General features: G+C 41.8%; 1 protein-coding gene across 2 annotated transcripts in view; it reads right to left on the minus strand.

Annotated features, from left to right (window-relative positions):
- Positions 1-7,446, minus strand: part of Stox2 (storkhead box 2) — a 258,791-nt gene extending 251,345 nt beyond the window's left edge. Inside the window, exon 1 of one of the 2 annotated variants that reach the window (XM_045141917.1) lies at positions 7,132-7,442. In XM_045141917.1, coding sequence (XP_044997852.1) covers positions 7,132-7,309 — 178 coding nt within the window. In that variant the 5' untranslated portion in view covers positions 7,310-7,442. Of the gene's footprint in view, positions 1-7,131 lie in introns of both variants that reach the window. The other variant, XM_045141918.1, reaches the window with a different exon arrangement.
- Between the last annotated feature and the right edge of the window lie 10,919 nt (positions 7,447-18,365).

Here is an 18,365-nt window from a genome sequence, read left to right on the forward strand (position 1 = left end):
TCCTTCAGTAAAATGGCAAGATACAAAATCAATGCACAAAAATCAGCAGCTTTTGCTGCAAAGGATAAATATGCAGAGAAAGAAATCAGTGAGGCTGTCCCATTTTTTAATACAACAAAAATAATTAAATACCTTAGAATAACAATATCCAGGGATATGAAAAACCTAAATAAAGAAAACATAAAAACACTCAAGAAAGAAACAGAGGTGGGCTTCAGAAGATGGAAAGAACTCCCATTCCCCTGGATAGGTATAATTAATGCTGTGAAAATAGCAATTCTACCAAAAGCAATATACAGATTTAACGCAATACCAATAAAAAAAAAAAATGCCAGCATTGTTCTTCACCAAGATTTGGAGAATGATCTTAAAATTCATATGGAATGGCAGAAGACCTCAGATATCCAAACATATCCTCAGAAAAAAAAAAAAAAAAAAAAAAAAAAAACTCTGGTGAGACCTGATCTAAAGCTATATTACAAAGACATAGTGACAAAAACAGCACTGTACTGGAATAAAAACAGAAATATACAGCAATGGAACGGAATTGAAGACCCAGACCTTAGGTCAAGTAACCAAAGCTGCTTGATCTTTGACAAAGGTGCCAATAATGTACACAGGAGAAAAAGACAGCATCTTCAACAAATGGTGTTGGACAAATTGGGTGACCATATGTAGAAAAATGAAATTAGACCAACTCATTTCGACATACACAAAACTCAAGTCCAAATGGATTAAAGGATACTCTTCAGGAAGAAAACTCTACTGGAAGTAAAAATAGGAGGCATTCTCCATGAGATAGGACTGAGAAAAGACTTCCTGAACAAAACCCCAGTAGCCCAGGAAATTAAGCAAGCACTCAACCAATGGGATCTCATGAAGCTAAAAGCTTTTGCACAAGCAAACATACCATAAGCAGAGGCAATAGATTACCCACTGAGTGGAAGAAAATCTTTGCCAGTGATACCACTGACAGAAGCCTAATATCTAGAATCTACAAAGACCTCCAAAAACTAAACAATTAAAAATCAAACAACCCACTACAAAAGTGGAGCATAGCCAGAATAGAGAATTCTCAAGGGAAGAATTATAAACGGATAACACACACTTAAGAAAATGCTCAACATCCTTAGCCATTAGGAAAATGCAAATTAAAACGACTATGAGATTGCACCTTACCCCTGGAAGGATAGCAAACATTAAAAAATCAAATGAAAACAAATGTTGGTGAGGATGTGGAGAAATAGGAACACTCATTCACTGTTGGTGGGAAGGTAAGCTGGTACAACTGCTATGGAAAACAATATGGAGAATCCTAAAAAGTGTAAATATAGAGTTACCAACAGACCGTTATTCCCTTACTGGGCATTTACCCTAAAAGCTCCACATCTCAGTTTAGAGTTATTTGCTCAACCATGTTTATAGTTGCTCAATTCATAATAGTTAAGTACTGGAATCAACCCAGGTGCCCATCATTGGATGAATGTGGTATATCCACACAATGGAATTGTACTCAGTAGTAAGAAAAAAATGACACAATGAAATCTGTAGAAAAATGTGGTCAAACTTGGAACTGATCATTCTAAGTGAACTCACACAATCACAGAAAGATAATAGTCGTTATGATCTCACTCATCTGCAGTTCCTAACTTGGATCAACCTGGGTTGCTGGCATACCTGAATGGCATCTCCAGGCTTTGACAATACAGAGGAAGGGTGGGGGGGGAAGCACAAAACTGAACCCAAATTGAACTGGTACCATAGAATCCTATATCCTAGAAATCAGACTAAAAGGTAGAACCCTCAACATGACCTGAGGGGGAACGCCTGAATCAAAGAGCCCTGGAGGGTAAGATGAAGCCCAACCTTAAATTTCTCCTGTTTCTCTGTCTTCTTTTTTCTTTCCCTTGTTGCTGGCCTGTAATTCTTGGTACCAGGATATGATTTACAGCCATAATGAGCTGTTGATCAGAGAGACCTACAAGATCTCCCAAAACAAATAAGACAGACTTTCTACCAGAGTATTTGATTACCCATCAAAGGTTAATGGTAAGACCCTACTAACTGAAGGCACCATATGCTCTTGGCACAGACTATGGAGAGACCTGGTTGGAATCCAGAAGAGAGCCAGTCCCCAGATAATTAGACCATCTAGTGCTGGAAGGAAGGCCCTATATGAGTGCTGGAAGGCAGGCCCTATATGACCAGGGGAAAGTGGTCAACATCTATCCAAGCAACTCGATGTCTACACATTTCGGAAGCAAACAACCTGACATGATGCTCACACAAGTGCAATAGTAGCACACAGCCATGGTGGGTAACCAACTGCTCTTGGACTGGCTAACAGATACACTCACTGGAAAGGAAACCATATCTGGAACTGGGAAACAAGTCAGAATCATATCCAGATAACAATTTTGCTTTCCATGGTCAAGCTCTCACCAATCTTGGGATATAAGAGGTTCTACATCCTTTAAATTCTCTCTAAATTAATAATGGTTATCCCATTTAACTAGTGCTGACTTCACTCTCCATTGGAGAATCTGCTTCTCTCTTTCAGATGGGAGCTGGACCTGAAGAGGTAAAACAACCCAGTGCACTTTACTCTTGGCCCCAGCTGAAATCAGAGACGAATTAGGGAAATGAGCAAGAGTGTTGCTTTCTTAATGAATCTGATATCACTATAAGAGTGAAGGAGATAGATACTGAGGACAATCAACACCTACCAAACCAGAGACCACATCAGTGAAGTAGACTTAAAATGCACTGAACATGGCACAGGGAATTTTGTGGAAGAGGGGGCAGAAAGATTGCTAGAGCTGCAATTTGGAACATTTTGCACAGAGACATTGCCTCTCCCCCATAACTGACTGCTGCCCCAAAATGCATGACCCACAATCCCCAGGGGGCTAACCTGCATCCCCAATGAGAAAGGCCTCTTCAGAAAAGGGGCAGAAAGGAGGGAAAGGATGGTACCAACGTGTGTTATTTACATTCTATATATCTATATCTAATAAAAATAAATTTAAAAAAAAAACTCACTATAATACAGATCCCAGATGAAATCATGTCATTCCCCTCTCTGCTTAAATGCTCTCAGTGCCTTCTAAGTCTTCACATCTGGCACCCTTGCTTAATTTTTCAGTGCCTTTTCTTTTTTTGAAGACATGGTTTCTTGGAGTCCAGGTTGGCCTCAAACTGCCTAAGTAGCCAAGGATGACCTTGAACTTCTGATCTGAATGCTGAGATTACACACGCCGAGTTTTTAAAAGCACTAGATTGAACCCAGAGCTCCCTCTATGCTAAGCAAGCATTCTCCCTCATTCATCCCACTCAGTTCCAAATGTGCCATGGACTCTCCAGCCCCATGCCACAGCCCTCCTATTCTGTATCATCGCTCATCCCATCCCCATCACTTCATGAGCCAAGCTCCTCTCACCCCTGGGAAACCTCCCCTACCTGCTCACAAGTCAGATGTAGAACAAAAATCACAACAAAGCCCTCAAAATACTTAGTAAGCTCAGTTTCTCTTGTAATAACTCTAAACCAAAAATTACATGTCTCAATTTTTTTTTATTTATTTATTTGAGAGTGACAGACACAGAGAGAAAGACAGATAGAGGAAGAGAGAGAGAATGGGCGCGCCAGGGCTTCCAGCCTCTGCAAACAAACTCCAGACGCGTGCGCCCCCTTGTACATCTGGCTAAGGTGGGACCTGGGGAATTGAGCCTCGAACCGGGGTCCTTAGGCTTCACAGGCAAGCGCTTAACCGCTAAGCCATCTCTCCAGCCCAAATTACATGTCACATTACTCTTCGTCTTTTCAAAAAATGACAAGATTGTCATGGGAAAGTTCTCAATATACATGCATGCGATTTGAGTTAACATGAGTGATTCAATATTGCCACACCACTTTACAATGTTACTAGTTTCTTTCATGCACAAACAGCCCCTTTGAGAGGGCCCTATAAATAAAAAGTGTTCTTGTTTTCTATGCCCACAGTAGGATATTTCTAAGAATATTCTAGTAGTTTATTTTTAAGTGGTGGATTCAAATATACCAAATCAAAACTACATTTCCTGCTTTTATTTGATACTGTAATCAGCACTTAGTTGTCCAGCCCTTACTGGAAAATTTTACCATTGGCTAGAACCATCTGCTTTTAGAATTACAGACACTGAAACACTTGCAATTGCTGGTATGGGTATCTCAAATTATGAAATTAAATGTGAACTTGTGTGGTCTTGCCTCAACTGTACTGCAGAGCAGCTAGCAAAAGGTACCTGGGAAGATACTTTCTCTACTTTCCTCTAAATTGCCTTTCCTTTGAGGCTGTATGTAAGAGCACATGTCCAGAAGAACCAAAATTTAGAGAAAGAAAAACCTTCTTCTCACCCAGGCAATCTGAGGGACTATTTTATTACCATTCTTTCTGGTAGGAGACCAGCTAGGAAACTACCAGTTTTGTGATATCGTTATCTACCATAAGAATATTAAAACTTGAACCAGCTGTTATTTCAGAAGCTTAGGTGTAATTGATGAGTTTAGTTCAAGCTCAGCAAGTAGGAATATTAACACTTTCTGCAATGCCCATTGATGCAGCTGGCACTGAGGCTAATGCGCATCCATAAAATAAATAGCTAAATCATGAACAACGTAAGATTCATTACTAATAGTAAAATGCCAAAGACAACAATTGCTTCCTGCTTTTGTACATTAATTAGATAAATTCTGATGTATCCCTAAGATAATGTTAATCACTCTTGTTTCAGCAAGGCTTCCTCTGGACATGTTTTTTTTGGGGGGTGGGGGGTTGTTGACACACTCTTTTTTAAAAATAGTTTTTGGTGTATTTTTATTTAATTATTTGAGAGTGTCAGACAGAGAAAGCAGCAGATAGACAGAAATAAAGAGAATGGGCACTCCAGGGCCTCTAGCCACTGCAAAGGAGTCCCAGATGTGTGCGCCCCCTTGTGCATCTGGCTAACATGGGAATCGAGCCTCAAACCAGAGTCCTTAGGCTTTATAGGCAAATGCTTAACCACTAAGCCATCCCTCCTGCCCTATGTTTCTCTCTCTTGCATTTGCACTTAACATCACTGTATTGTGGCCACCTTGGCTTTGTAATTTTGGCATTTCAATGTCCAATAGAAGATATGACAAATATAAGGAACCTACAGCAGTCATTGAGACTCTACTAGTGAATTTCTATAGTAGATACACCTCTCTCAGACAATTTGGCACTAGACTATCACAACTGAAGCAAAAATGAAACTCCGATTGAGAATTTTCACTGTCAAGGCACTTATTACTTGTGTATCATCAGCAGGTATCACCCCTAATTTTTCATCTACTACCCTATGAGAAAGTCCTCTCCTGACTAAGTTAAGGTCTGAGGATAGTACAGCATCACCCAGCACAGACTCCCCTGGAGCAGGCAGCTTATGGCAGCTCCAAACATCTAACCACACTGGACAACAATCAACATCAGCAATGTGGAGCCTTTCAAACCTGACTAGATCCAATCTGCTTATAAATGCTGCTGAAACAACACAATGAAATATTTATAAATGAAAGTACGTTAAAAAGTGTAAGATTTCTAAATTGAGATGGTAAGAGTGAAGGGAGGTACAGATGAAATAAGAGTGCCCAGGCTGTTGATAAATTTTGGAGTTGTACCATGGGTACCTGAGGTACAATACTAATTTATATATTATATTGCTATTGTATAGATTTGAAATTTTCCAACATGAAAAGCAAAACATAAGCATGAAGTTGTTTCAAGGGAAACAAAAAGCTGTAGAAAAGGCTTTAGACTACATAATTGTGACTACAATTGTTCTTCCTAAAGTGTGGAAATCTGACAGTATAAAGGCAGATCAAGTCTCAGGGTCATTAATCTCGCCCTTTACTAAGGCACTTTAATTACAGGGACTCTATTTAGATTTCTGCTAAAAGCTAGAGGGGAGTGAGAGGGAGAGAGGGGGAGGGGGAAGAGGTCCTTTAAATGCAGTATAGCTTAGGGAATTCACAAATTGCAAGCTTTATTAGCCTTTTGTCTACTCAAGTCAAGGAAAGCGTTTTAAAAAAAAAGCGACCATGCAAAAATAATAGATAAAGAAAACCAACAATATAAAATGTTATAAATTTACCAAGGGAATAGAAGACACATTTAGTAGGTAAAAGCTAATCCTTTGGAGAGGCCTAGCTACCATTGTTAAGGAAAAAGGAGGCTTTACAGTCTTTTAGAATTTGAACTTTTGACCTCGTCCCAAAAATGTCATGAAAGAATTTTAAACCCTGGAACTAGAAAGAATGCTTTCTTCCTTCAAATCGGTTCATAAAGCATTCTACTTACTCTATTGGCTTAGCCACCGGGCCTAAGGTCTAATACTAAAAATCATGTTCTAAAGGAGCAGTAAACTGAATTAAGGGGAAAAATTAAGTAGTGTAACAAAAGCAACACTGGAAGTAAGGACGGAACTCCTCTCCAATCCCTTCTAACTCGTTTTCTCCCTCTTTCCTCAATCAGAAATGTTTTAATTTTTTTGTTGTTGTTATTGTCTTTTTAACTCCTAAAATCACACAAAGCGACTTGAAAGCTGCAATGGAGGCAAAGCATTAAGACTAAATCTACCTTTCGCCTGGTACAGAAATGCAGGTGCGTGAAAATTCCGCCACACCTGAGTCGTCGCAGGACGCCCCCTCCTCCCCAAGAGGTCTCCTCCCGGGGAAAAGTTCTCCCGCTGGTCGGCGAAGCACCCAAACCTCAGCTTCCAAGAGAGCCACACAGCTACCTGTCGCTACCTCAGTGGCCCCTTCCAGGACTTGACGATCACTCCGGGGGGCCAGTGACACGCCTAGCCGGAGCCGCAGCGCTCCCGGCTCCGAGCTCCGCGGCGCCGCCTACCCGGCCAGCCTCAGGCACGGCCCCGCCCCTACAGGTAAACTCCGCGGGAGGCGTGTGGCAGGGCACAGCTCCGTGGGGGAAATGCCAGGAAGTTCCCAGAGCGCGACGGGCCCTTCCCCGGCCCAGGGCGCGCGGGCTCCGCAGCCCCGCCAGCACACTGGGGATGAGTCGGTACTCTAGGGGCTGGTCTGCCCGGGTCACGTCGGCGCTGTTCCACCTACCCAAGCAGCGGATATGGAAGCCCGAGGGGGGGCGTAGTGCCCGGCGCGTCCAGCCCTCGCGCAGCACCTCCAGATGCTCCTCCTTGCCCTGGATCAGCAAGACCTGCTCGTCGATCCAACCCAGGAAGAAGGTCTCGGCCACCGCGGCCGTGACCTTCTTGTTCCAGAAGTGCTGCATGTTCTCGGCTTTGAAATCCGCGAAAATCTCGTAGCCGATGTGGTGTCGGGCCAGCTGCCGGGGCTCAGCCGGGGTCCTATGCAGAGGCTGGGTGGCCTGCGGCTTCTCCTCCCCTCGGCCTTCGGCTGTGCCCAGGACGATGGCCAGGGAGTGCGGCGCGATCTGCAGAAACTTCTCCATCTTCTGGTATAGGCGGCCCGGACCCCACTCTGGGCGGCCGCGGCTCCCGCCGCTCCGGGAACCGCCGCGGGAACGCGGCTGCAGGTCCAGCGGGCGGCGTCAGCTTCGGCACCCTGGGGTCGTGCGGGCCGCGCCTTTCTCCGACCCTGGCATCGCCGGCTTCCCGGAGTCCTCGCAGCCCTCGGGGCGCAGCGCGGGGACGGGAACTGGCCGCGCGCGTTCTGGCGCGCGTTACCAGCGGCTGCGGGCCACCCTCGGGGCACGGTACCCTTTCCCGCTGCGCACCGGGCAGCTCCCGCGGGGGCGGTGAACCGGAGGAGGGTGCCAGCGGGGGACAGTTCGCTGCGATCTGAAGAATCCCCTCGGCTGAACTTGGCCTGAGGAATTCCGAGAAATCCTGAACTGAGGTGGGCTACGCGTCGAGGTCCGCCAGCCGGGTGAGTTTCGGTGGCAGGGCTCCGGTCGGATCCGGAGGGGGAAGGGGAGGCGCGCCGACTCAGGCAAGGCAGGGATTCTGGAGCTGCTAGTGTCGCTCCGCCCCACGCTCCACCCCCGCGCCTACCTCCCCCTTCCCTCTGAAACTAGTGAATTTCCTGAATGGTTTATGTACCCTTGAAGTAGCTTTTTAAAAAACTCAGTCAACCACGAAAAGTTGTCATGAGTCCCTCCTCCCGAATTTAGGGTATTCTCTCCTGAATCTGGCATGTGGCAGGTATGCGCGGGCCTACCCAGGAAGAAGCCCAGGAATTAACTCTGCAGCCCAGGCTGGTGAAGTTACAGAAATTACTAGGAAAGGTCGTGGTGAGGCCTTTTGAAAAACCCTCTTCAGGCGAGTTTCTATGCTAAGTTTTTTAGAGAGACTTGTAGTCATCAGAGGTGGCTGTACTAAGAAACACTGGGGTGCAGCTGTTGTCCAGTATCAGTGTGCATCAGCGTCACCTGGAACACAGGTTAAAACACAGATAGGTGGGTCCTACTCACAGAGTCTGTCTCAACAGGTCTGAGAGACCTGATTTTTATTTTATTATTTTTTTTAAACTTTCTAACAAGCCAGGCATGGTGGCACATGCCTTTAATCCCAGTATGCAGTGTAGGCAGAGGTAGGAGGATGACAATGAGTTCAAGACCACCCTGACACTACATACTGAATTCCAGGTTAGCCTGGGCTAGAGGGAGACCCTACCTCAAAAAAACAAGCAAAAAGAAAAATTTTACCATGTTCCTAGGTGATGTTGCTGGTTCTGGACCACCCTTTTAAAACACTGATTGGGACTTGGGAAAAAGGTCAATGGCTAAGAGTGCTTGCTGCACAAGCATAAGGACCAGAGGTGGGCTCCACAACATCCTTGTAAAAAGCCAGATATGTGGCTGACGCCTGTAACACCAGTGCTGAGGAGCAGAGACAGGAGGATTGCTGGGGCTTGCTGGTCAGCCAGCCTAGATAAAAAAAAAAATGGTGAGCTCTGGATTCAGTGTGAGATTGTCTCAGGAAAATAACGTGGAAGAGTAAGAAGAGTGGGCTGGAGAGATGGCTTAGCTTAGCGGTTAAGCGCTTGCCTGTGAAGCCTAAGGACCCCGGTTCGAGGCTCGGTTCCCCAGGTCCCACGTTAGCCAGATGCACAAGGGGGCGCACGCGTCTGGAGTTCGTTTGCAGAGGCTGGAAGCCCTGGCGCGCCCATTCTCTCTCTCTCCTATCTGTCTTTCTCTCTGTGTCTGTCGCTCTCAAATAAATAAATTTTAAAAAAAATTTAAAAAAATAAAAAAAAAGAGTAAGAAGAGGACACATAATACCTCTCTCTGGCCTGTTAACAGTGCACAGGGGTTCATACATCTGCACATACCATACATACATACACCACACACCATACATACATACACCACACACAGAGAGAAAAATAAGTAAACAGGGCTGAAGAAATGACTCAAAATGGTTAAGTATGCAGTCATGAGGAGCCTGAGACCACTGGAGTTTGAGCTCATGTAAACAGCTCAGTGTGACCCCAGTCCTGTGAGCAGCAGAGACTGGAGAACCCCGGAGGCTGGCAAACAGTAAGCTCTGTAACTAGTAAGACACTCTGCAGAAATGACAATGAGTGATAGAAGGGACACCCTATGCTCTCCTCTGGACACTACAGGGGTGCCTCAGATGAGTGCATGGGGTGCAGCAACAGTGCATACATGTGAATGCACCACACCACATATACTATCATGCTTACACACAAAAAAAAATTAAATAAAAACGTGAAAATGCTGCAATAGAATATGTCCAGCTTAGTCACAGGCTGCATTGTCCACTACTGACATACTGCTATGTTAATATCACAAAAATGCTATTAGATACAGATAGGAAGGTCTGACTTTTAAGTCTTATTGGAAGATGACTTTGAGCCTCAGTTCTTCATGTGTAGGATAGAAATAGATTCCTACTTTGCCCCTGTTACTGGGCTGGAGAAAAAAATCAAGTTGTGAATATGGATTCAACTCAGATTATGAAATTCGAATGCAGCATGAGGATGCTATTTCCAGTCACACTACCCCTTAGACCTCAAAAAGCTGGAGCTCCTGCATCTTCCCTCAGAATTTCCCAGCATCCTCAATGTAGTGAGATCTGATATTTTCCTGCCTGGAACTTAGTGCTTTTGCTCTAAGCCTCCATTTGGCATTTGCTGAACTGTCTCATTGTTAGTCTCTGTTCTCTGTGCCTGGATCTCAGGAAGAGAAGATGGTGGATGAAAAACAGAAGAAGGAAAATTCCTGACTTTTTTTTCACAATTTTTATTAACATTTTCCATGATTATAAAAAAATATCCCATGGTAATACCCTCCCCCCCCCCTGCACTTTCCCCTTTGAAATTCCATTCTCCATCACATTACCTCCCCATCTCAATCATTCTACTTACATCTATACAATACCAACCTATTAAGTACCCTCCTTCCTTCCTTTCTCTTCCCTTTATATCTCCTTTTTAACTTACTGGCCTCTGCTACTAAGTATTTTCATTCTCACACAGAAGCCCAATCATCTGTAGCTAGGATTCACATATGAGGGAGAACATGTGGCACTTGGCTTTCTGGGCCTGGGTTACCCCACTTAGTATAATCCTTTCCAGATCCATCCATTTTTCTGCAAATTTCATAACTTCATTTTTCTTTACCGCTGAGTAGAACTCCATTGTATAAATGTGCCATATTTTCATTATCCACTCATCAGTTGAGGGACATCTAGGCTGGTTCCATTTCCCAGCTATTATAAATTGACTGTATATTTTATATTGATGTATTTAATTTTTCATTTTGTCATAATTTCAGACAAAAATCACAAGCTCAGTACAAAAAATTATTATCTATTGCTACATACAACATCATTCCAAAACTTAGTAGCATACAACAGCAGACATTTTAGTTGGTCAGGAATCCAGGCCAGGCCCACCTGAATTAATTCCTCTGATTCCTAGTCTCTCAAAGTTGCAACCAAACCAGGACTGAAGTCCTAACTGAAGGCTCAAGTGGATGTAAGTCTATCTCTAGGCTCACTCACAATTATTGGGCAGCAGTCAGCTCTTGAGGGTTGTTCGAATGAAGACTTCTAGTATTCTCTGGTGATAGTCTCTGTTCATTGCAACATGAGCCTCCCCATAGGGTGCTTATAGCACATAAGATAGCTTCTTTCATATCATTCAAGACAGAGGTAACAGGCTAATATTGGGAGTTAACACCTTATCACCTCTGCTGCATACTATTTGTTAGAGTCAGTCACTAAGGCCAAACCCACAGTCAAGGGGAAGGACTAAAACAGAAGTATGAATACCAAAATGTCGGTCACTGGGGGGTGCTTTGAAGCTGCCTACCATTTCCATAATAAACCATGAAAAGGTACTCCAGACAGTTGCAATAAACTTATAAATTAAAAGTGCACTGTCTAATACATATGTTCTCCATTACATATATGTATATGCAAATTCTACATACATCTCTGAAACTATTTCTTTTCAAACAAATTTGCCTGGGGGTGCTGGAGAGATGCCTTAGCAGGTAAGGTGCATGTCTGGAAAGCCTAAGGACCCAGGTTAGATTCTTCAGGTCCCATGGAAGCCAGATGGACATGGTGGCACATGCATCTGGAGTTCGTTTGCAGTGGCTAGAGGCCCTGGCATGCCCATTCTCTCTCTCTCTTCCCTTCTCTGTCTCTAGTAAATAAATAAATCTTTAAAAACAAATAAATAAAATTACCTTAAAACTCAAAACAATCAAAATAAGTAGGTTCTTTATGAGTTCTTACTACTGTTATTATCAAGTCCACTAACATCATCATTTCTGGGGCTGGGATATTGCTCAGTGATTAGAGGTGCTTACAAAGCCTGCTGGCCTGGGATTCAATTTCTCAGCTACCCACCTCAAACAGGACACACACACAAAAAAAAAATGGGGCCATTTGCAGTGGCAAGAGACCCTAGCATATGCACACTTGTGAGTGAGCATGTATGTATAAATAAGTAAATATAATTTTAAAAAGGAAAAACTTGAAATCCACTTATTGATTGTTCTCTACATGCTCGGCAGTGTGTTGAGAACTTCTCATGCATAGTTTTATTACTGTGGCCTTTTACAGATAAGAACTAAAATAGCAAAATAATGTTTGTACATAAGGAATCCAATATCTTCCATGTTCAGTAATCCTCAGTTCCCAGTTTTCCTGTAGAATACTGAACCTATTGACTCATTTTCTTTAACTCCAGGTCAGTTCATCAAAAGTTACTCCTGAATATAGCTTGCTTTTCCTCAGAACTTTCTTCTTTTTATTTTCTCCCACCCATATGCCACACCACCATTCCCAGTCTGCCCTTTCTTGGTTCTCATTCCCCAACTGCTGAGCTAGCAGGGAGCTTGAACAGAGAATTCTTCAAATGCTGTTATGAAGTCAAAATACATACCAGCCAAGGAAAAATAAACAGGCTTAGAGGAAGCACCAGCTAAAGAAATAACTTAAAAAATCATTATAGCATGTTGTGGTTTTGAATGTAAATGTCTCCATAGCCTCAGGTGTTGTTGATTAAGTGGAGTGTTTAGGAGGTGGAGCTCTGCTGGAGGAAGTGTGTTGCCAGGGAGGACCTGGGGATGGAGTCCAGCCATGTGTGTTCAGACTCATCTCATCCTTGCTGATGCTTGCTGTGGATATCTAATGAAGTAAGCCAGTTTCCTACACCATTGTGAAACTTCCCCTGGAAACTGAATCCTAAAATAAACCCTTTCCTCCCATAAGCTGCTTCTAGTTGGGTGTTTATCTCAGCAGTGAGAAGCTAACACATGTCAAATAGGTGAAGTGGGAGAAATGGGAGGAGCTACAGTAGATAAGCCACATCATATGAGGAAACATGAGAAGACCTCTCCAAAGAGCTTAAAGTTAAGCCTTTACTCTAGTTCAATGATAAGAGATGCCACCTTGCCTTAGTTATCGTATTTGTTGCTACATTGTGGCTGTTATTCTATTCCCTTCAGAGAATCAAGTATCATTATCATCCTCATCATCATCATCCTCATCATCACCACCACCACCAACAAGGAATGGGAAAACATTACTTAGAAAGGAGCTATTTACTTTCCTAGATTCTATTGACAAAATCTTTATATCGACCCTACTAGTAGTATGATTTCTAGATTATTTTCCAAGGAAATGTATTCAACATTTATGAAAAGCTTCATTCTTACAGAAGTTTGTTAGTAGAAATAATTGCTATTCTAATTTTCTAACCAAGAAAGTGAGGTTCTCAGATATCATTTGTTGGAGGTCACACAATTAATACTTAGTCAAAGATTTGAACTGTATCTGTGATTGCAGACCCACGCTACCTCACCATGCTTCTAAACTTCTAAAGAAATTAAGGTCCTACAAGATAAACCAGTGTTTGTTAGTTAGGAACTCATGAATCAATCTGAAAACATTCAGAAAAAAAAAATGACAAAGAAGTGCTTAAATACCTAATCACATAATCCTCAAAGTCATCTCAAATGCCCTGGGGAGTCTCAGTGTTCTCAAGACTGAAGTTCAAAATGAGTGGGATTTTATTCAGTATGAAAAGGCATTATCAATTAAACTGTCAACACTTCTCCCCACTGCCAGAATTGAGCATCCTGCCAATCTTGCTGGAGAAAAAGGATTTTGCTAAATTTGTCCTTGTACAAACTTCTCAGTTGCTGCTTATCCACAATGTTCTTGAAGAAAACTATCACTCGAGAATGTGCATTTCAGATGAGATGTCTTCAGTTTGGAATTGCTGCTTTTGGCAGATAATATTTTCTTTATTTTATTTTATTTTATTTTTAATTTTTATTAGCATTTTCCATGATTATAAAAAAAATCCCATGGGATTTCCCTCCCTCCCCCCCTTCCCTCCCTCCCCCCCCAATATTTTCTTAAGATAGCTGACAAAGTATCTCCTGTTCATTTGCATTTCTGTGACAAGACCTCACAACACACCTTACTGAACCTCACACTGCCCCTTGCCCATCAAGAAGTGAAGTCTGTTTTTTCACCTCTTTGACTCTCTTCAGACACTGCGATTTTCTTCAACTAATTGAATAAAACTGATGGGATTCTGTAGCAAATTTGATCACAGACCTTATTGATCCTGGCTCCCATTCTTGCCTCCTTAGAAGGCAGCCACCACTTTACAAATGTTCCAGAGATCATCATGTGAGAAAACTTGAGAGGGTGTAGACCAAAAATAACCCTCACCACCCCAGCTAGTCTTAACATTCCAAGTCAGGCACAGAATACTCCAATCTCAGAAGATACCTACTATAGAACTGGAGCCCCAGACTGGTGCTCCTTATTGAACTGTCCCATATATCTCCATCTCCAGTCATTCAACCTACCCCAGCTAAAGCTTCCATTTTTATATAACAGAGATGATCTATTCCCACTGTTACCTGCAAAGCCTAAAGCCATGTCTGATTCCCCAGTACCCACATAAGCCAGATGCACAAGGTGGCACATGCGTCTGGAGTTCATTTGCAGTGACTTGAGGCCTGGGTGTGCCCATTCTCTCTCTATCTGCCTCTCTCTCTCTCTCTCTCTCTCTCTCTCTCTCTCTCTCTCAAATAAGTAAATGAGCAAATAAAAAAGGCTTTCTGTATGTTTTTTATAGCACAAGAGTTACATGTGGATTTTGAGTCATAAGTTCATAATTCCAGTTACCTTTCAGGCATGTGTCAGAAACAATGGCATCTGAATAAACCACTGTTGCAGTCAGGTTCACATTGCTGGAAGAAATCACCCCACCAAGAGCAGCTTATGGTAAAAAAAAAAAAAAAAAAAAAAGTTTATTTTGGTTTATAGACTTGAGGGGAAACTCCATAATGGCAGGGGGAATCGATGGCACAAGCAGAGGGTGGACAACATCTCCTGGTCAATATCAGCTGGACAACAAAAACAGGAGAGTATGCCAAACACTGGCAAGGGGAAATTGGCTATAATACCCATAAGCCCACCCGAAACAATACACTGTCTTCAGGAGGCATTAATTCCCAAATCTCTATCAGCTGGGAACCTAGCATTTAGAATGTATAAGTGTATGGGGGACACCTGAATCAAACCGCCACAACCACTCACTAAAAATCTTACCACAGTAGGGTCTAGTCATACCAAACAACTATTGTCTCTTGTAAGCAATGTGATGAATAACCTACACAAAGGAATAAATGTGGCATAACGTTTTTATCTGTATGCAAGCACAGTTAAGTATTGACCTCAAAATAAACTATGCCTTATCACTACTATGATATAAGCCTATACATAGTATCAAAGAGTAGAAAAGAAAGAGGAAGATAAAAGAAAGGAGTGGTTCATTATACATGGGTGACATTAGGAATGAGGGAAGATGCCATTCTGTGGGTAATACTGGGCTAAAACTTGGATGAGTAGTTATTGCAATAAAAGTCCTAAAGATAAAGACTAAATGTATGATGCTGATGTATTCCATACAGCTTATTTCAGCCATAAGGGTCATGAGCCATGGCTGAGTCTGTATTGCTGGGAAGTATGTCAAAATGGTTAATACCAAATTGTCAATTTGGGATGGATTTATTTTTTAAATTAAGTTATATTTAAAGTTCCTTCACTAATAATTTTATTCTTTGGCATATTGCTTGGTTTTCTTAAAGACCAAATAAAGAAGAGTGCATGTAATGTCACTGGTAAGATGTTGGAATGTCACTAGTACTCCAACAGGATTGTGTCCTTTATGTAAGTGACAACCTCATGAGGGTTGTGATGGGAGAGAAGAAGTGACAAACTACTTTTATGACACAAACTATGACATTGTTATTTTCTTATGCAGATGTGCTCATATCATACATAGCCTGTTGACACTTCATGTAAAATAGCACGAAGTGGCATTAATAACAGAGCAACATGGCAAAACAAATGCCATCAGCATTCATTTTCTTCTTCTCAGTGAAACACCAGCAGTTCACCATCTGTTCATTTTTGATGTAATCACCAAATTCTACCCTTGATTATGTCTCTTTCTAAAAAGCACTCATTGTCTATGATCTCCAACAAGGGAAATTATAACCTGTCAGGGCCCTAACATCTTACCCACAGCACATATTCGCTAATAAACAAGCCCTCCCTCCTGAGTTAGTGCTGATGGCAGATCTCCAAGGGGAAAGAAAAGGCATACTAAAAATGGTAGCATTAGAAAATTTCTATGGTTAATCAGATAACATATCTGAAACATGCAGATATTCAAAACATTCCAAAGGCTGACTGTAGTAGACAGCCTGTTTGCTGAGATGAACTTCCAAACCAAGCACAATTATGAAGGAAGGAATATTTATTGAAGCTTACAGATCTAGGGAAAGTTCCATAATGGCAGAAGAAACTGGCCATCTGTCACAGGACCAAGTTCAGAGAGAAAGAGGCACCAAGCCAAAAAACCCCAAAGCCATACCACAAACATACTTGAGGAACTCCAGGCACTTTGCATATCTTTAGACTGGAATTATATATCCACCACCATACCTTAGGGCTGGACCCTAAGATCTTCTCAGTGACACCTCTTCTAGGCAGGTGGCTGCAGATCCAAACTACAAACTAATAAAACACTGAATATATTGGGATCCATCTATTCTAACTGCCACACATAGTCATTCATCAGAAAAAGTGCAACGATCTCACTCATGTTGATTTGATAAAAAGTATAACTTTAAAACCATCTATATTTGGAATTGTCTTGATAATTAAAAGTGAGTGGAAAATAAGTGCCATGTCGACTAGACTTGTCTGCCAACTGTAAGAGTTATTACAAATCTTCATGTCTATTCAGTTCAGCACTTTTATTTGGCTCTATTTATGCAACTTACATATTTTGAAAGGCTTAAAATATTCCCAAAAAGTAATTAAATTAGTATTTCATATCTAAAAATTCTATTTCATATCAAAATTAAATATATGTGAACAGTAAAGACAACATATTTTAAGAAAACATTACTGAGGGGAAAAAGTACACTTAAACCACCCATTTCTGGCAATAAAGACTGTGCTGCCAAAAGTAGGGACTCACAATGCACTCCCACCCCAGGCAATGAGTAGGCCAGGCTGTCTAGGGTCTAGCCCAGACATGCATGGTGACTGCATAAACAAGAAGGAGCCTGCTCAACTTCCAGTGTTCCCAGACCAAATCTGCACATACCTTTCCATCCCACACCCACCTGAATCAAGGCTAACCAGGCCACTCAACACAGACTCCAAATGATATATTGTTGCGTTCCGTTTTCTCGGCAAGACAAAAGAACAATCTTCAAGCTGGGTACGGTGATGCACACTTTTAATCCCAGTACCTGGGAAGCAGAGGTAGGAGGACTGCCAAGAGTTTGAGGCCACCCTGAGACTACAAAGTAAATTATTCCAGATCAGCCTGAGCTACAGCAAGACCCTGCTTCAAAAAAAACAACATATATATATATATATATATATATATATATATATATATATATATACATATATATATATATATATATACATATATATATATATATATATATATATATATATACACACACACACACACACACACACATATAAATATAACACAAGAACACAAGACAGGGTATCACCACAAGAACATCTAGTCCTATAGTGGAAGCCTCCAGTGAAGACTACTTAGAGGAAACCCCAGACATAGAATTTAAATGCAATAATGATAGGAATATTCAATAAACTTAATTAAGCTGAACAATGAGTGAAAAGAAAGAGAACCTAAAAGAACTCAATAATGGCTAAATGAAATGGATGTGAATCATTAGCTATTGAAGGAATACCATATATTTAATTATTCTAGCTTATATTAGTTTAGATGTAATATAATCAATATAATCAATGTATAAGAAATGTAAATGTAAAAAAAAAATAAATGTGCCCATGAATTTCAGTGAAGTGTACTTCCCTCCTCCTGAAACTGCAACATGGGAGATTCCTCTGATGGTAGCTAACAAGAATTCTGTGGGCTGGAGAGATGGCTTAGCAATTAAACGCTTGTCTGTGAAACCTAAGGACCCTACTTCCAGGCTCGATTCTCCAGGACCCACGTTAGCCAGATGCACAAGGGGGCACATGCGTGTGGAGTTCATTTGCAGTGGCTGGAGGCCCTGGCGCGCCCATTCTCTCTCTCTCTGCCTCTTTCTCTCTCTGTCACTATCAAATAAATAAATAAAAATGAACAACAACAAAAAACTTTTAAAAAAAGAAAAAGAATTCTGTGACTCTGAGCTTGACCTCTTTGGACAATATATAACTACCTTATCTCAGGAGACAGCTCCCTGTACTTAATCTTATTTGACAGAACCCTACACTCATGGATGTAAATCCCTCCCCTCT

The sequence above is a fragment of the Jaculus jaculus genome, chromosome 1 (assembly GCF_020740685.1).
Source record: "Jaculus jaculus isolate mJacJac1 chromosome 1, mJacJac1.mat.Y.cur, whole genome shotgun sequence".
In the NCBI taxonomy this organism is placed as follows: domain Eukaryota; kingdom Metazoa; phylum Chordata; class Mammalia; order Rodentia; family Dipodidae; genus Jaculus; species Jaculus jaculus.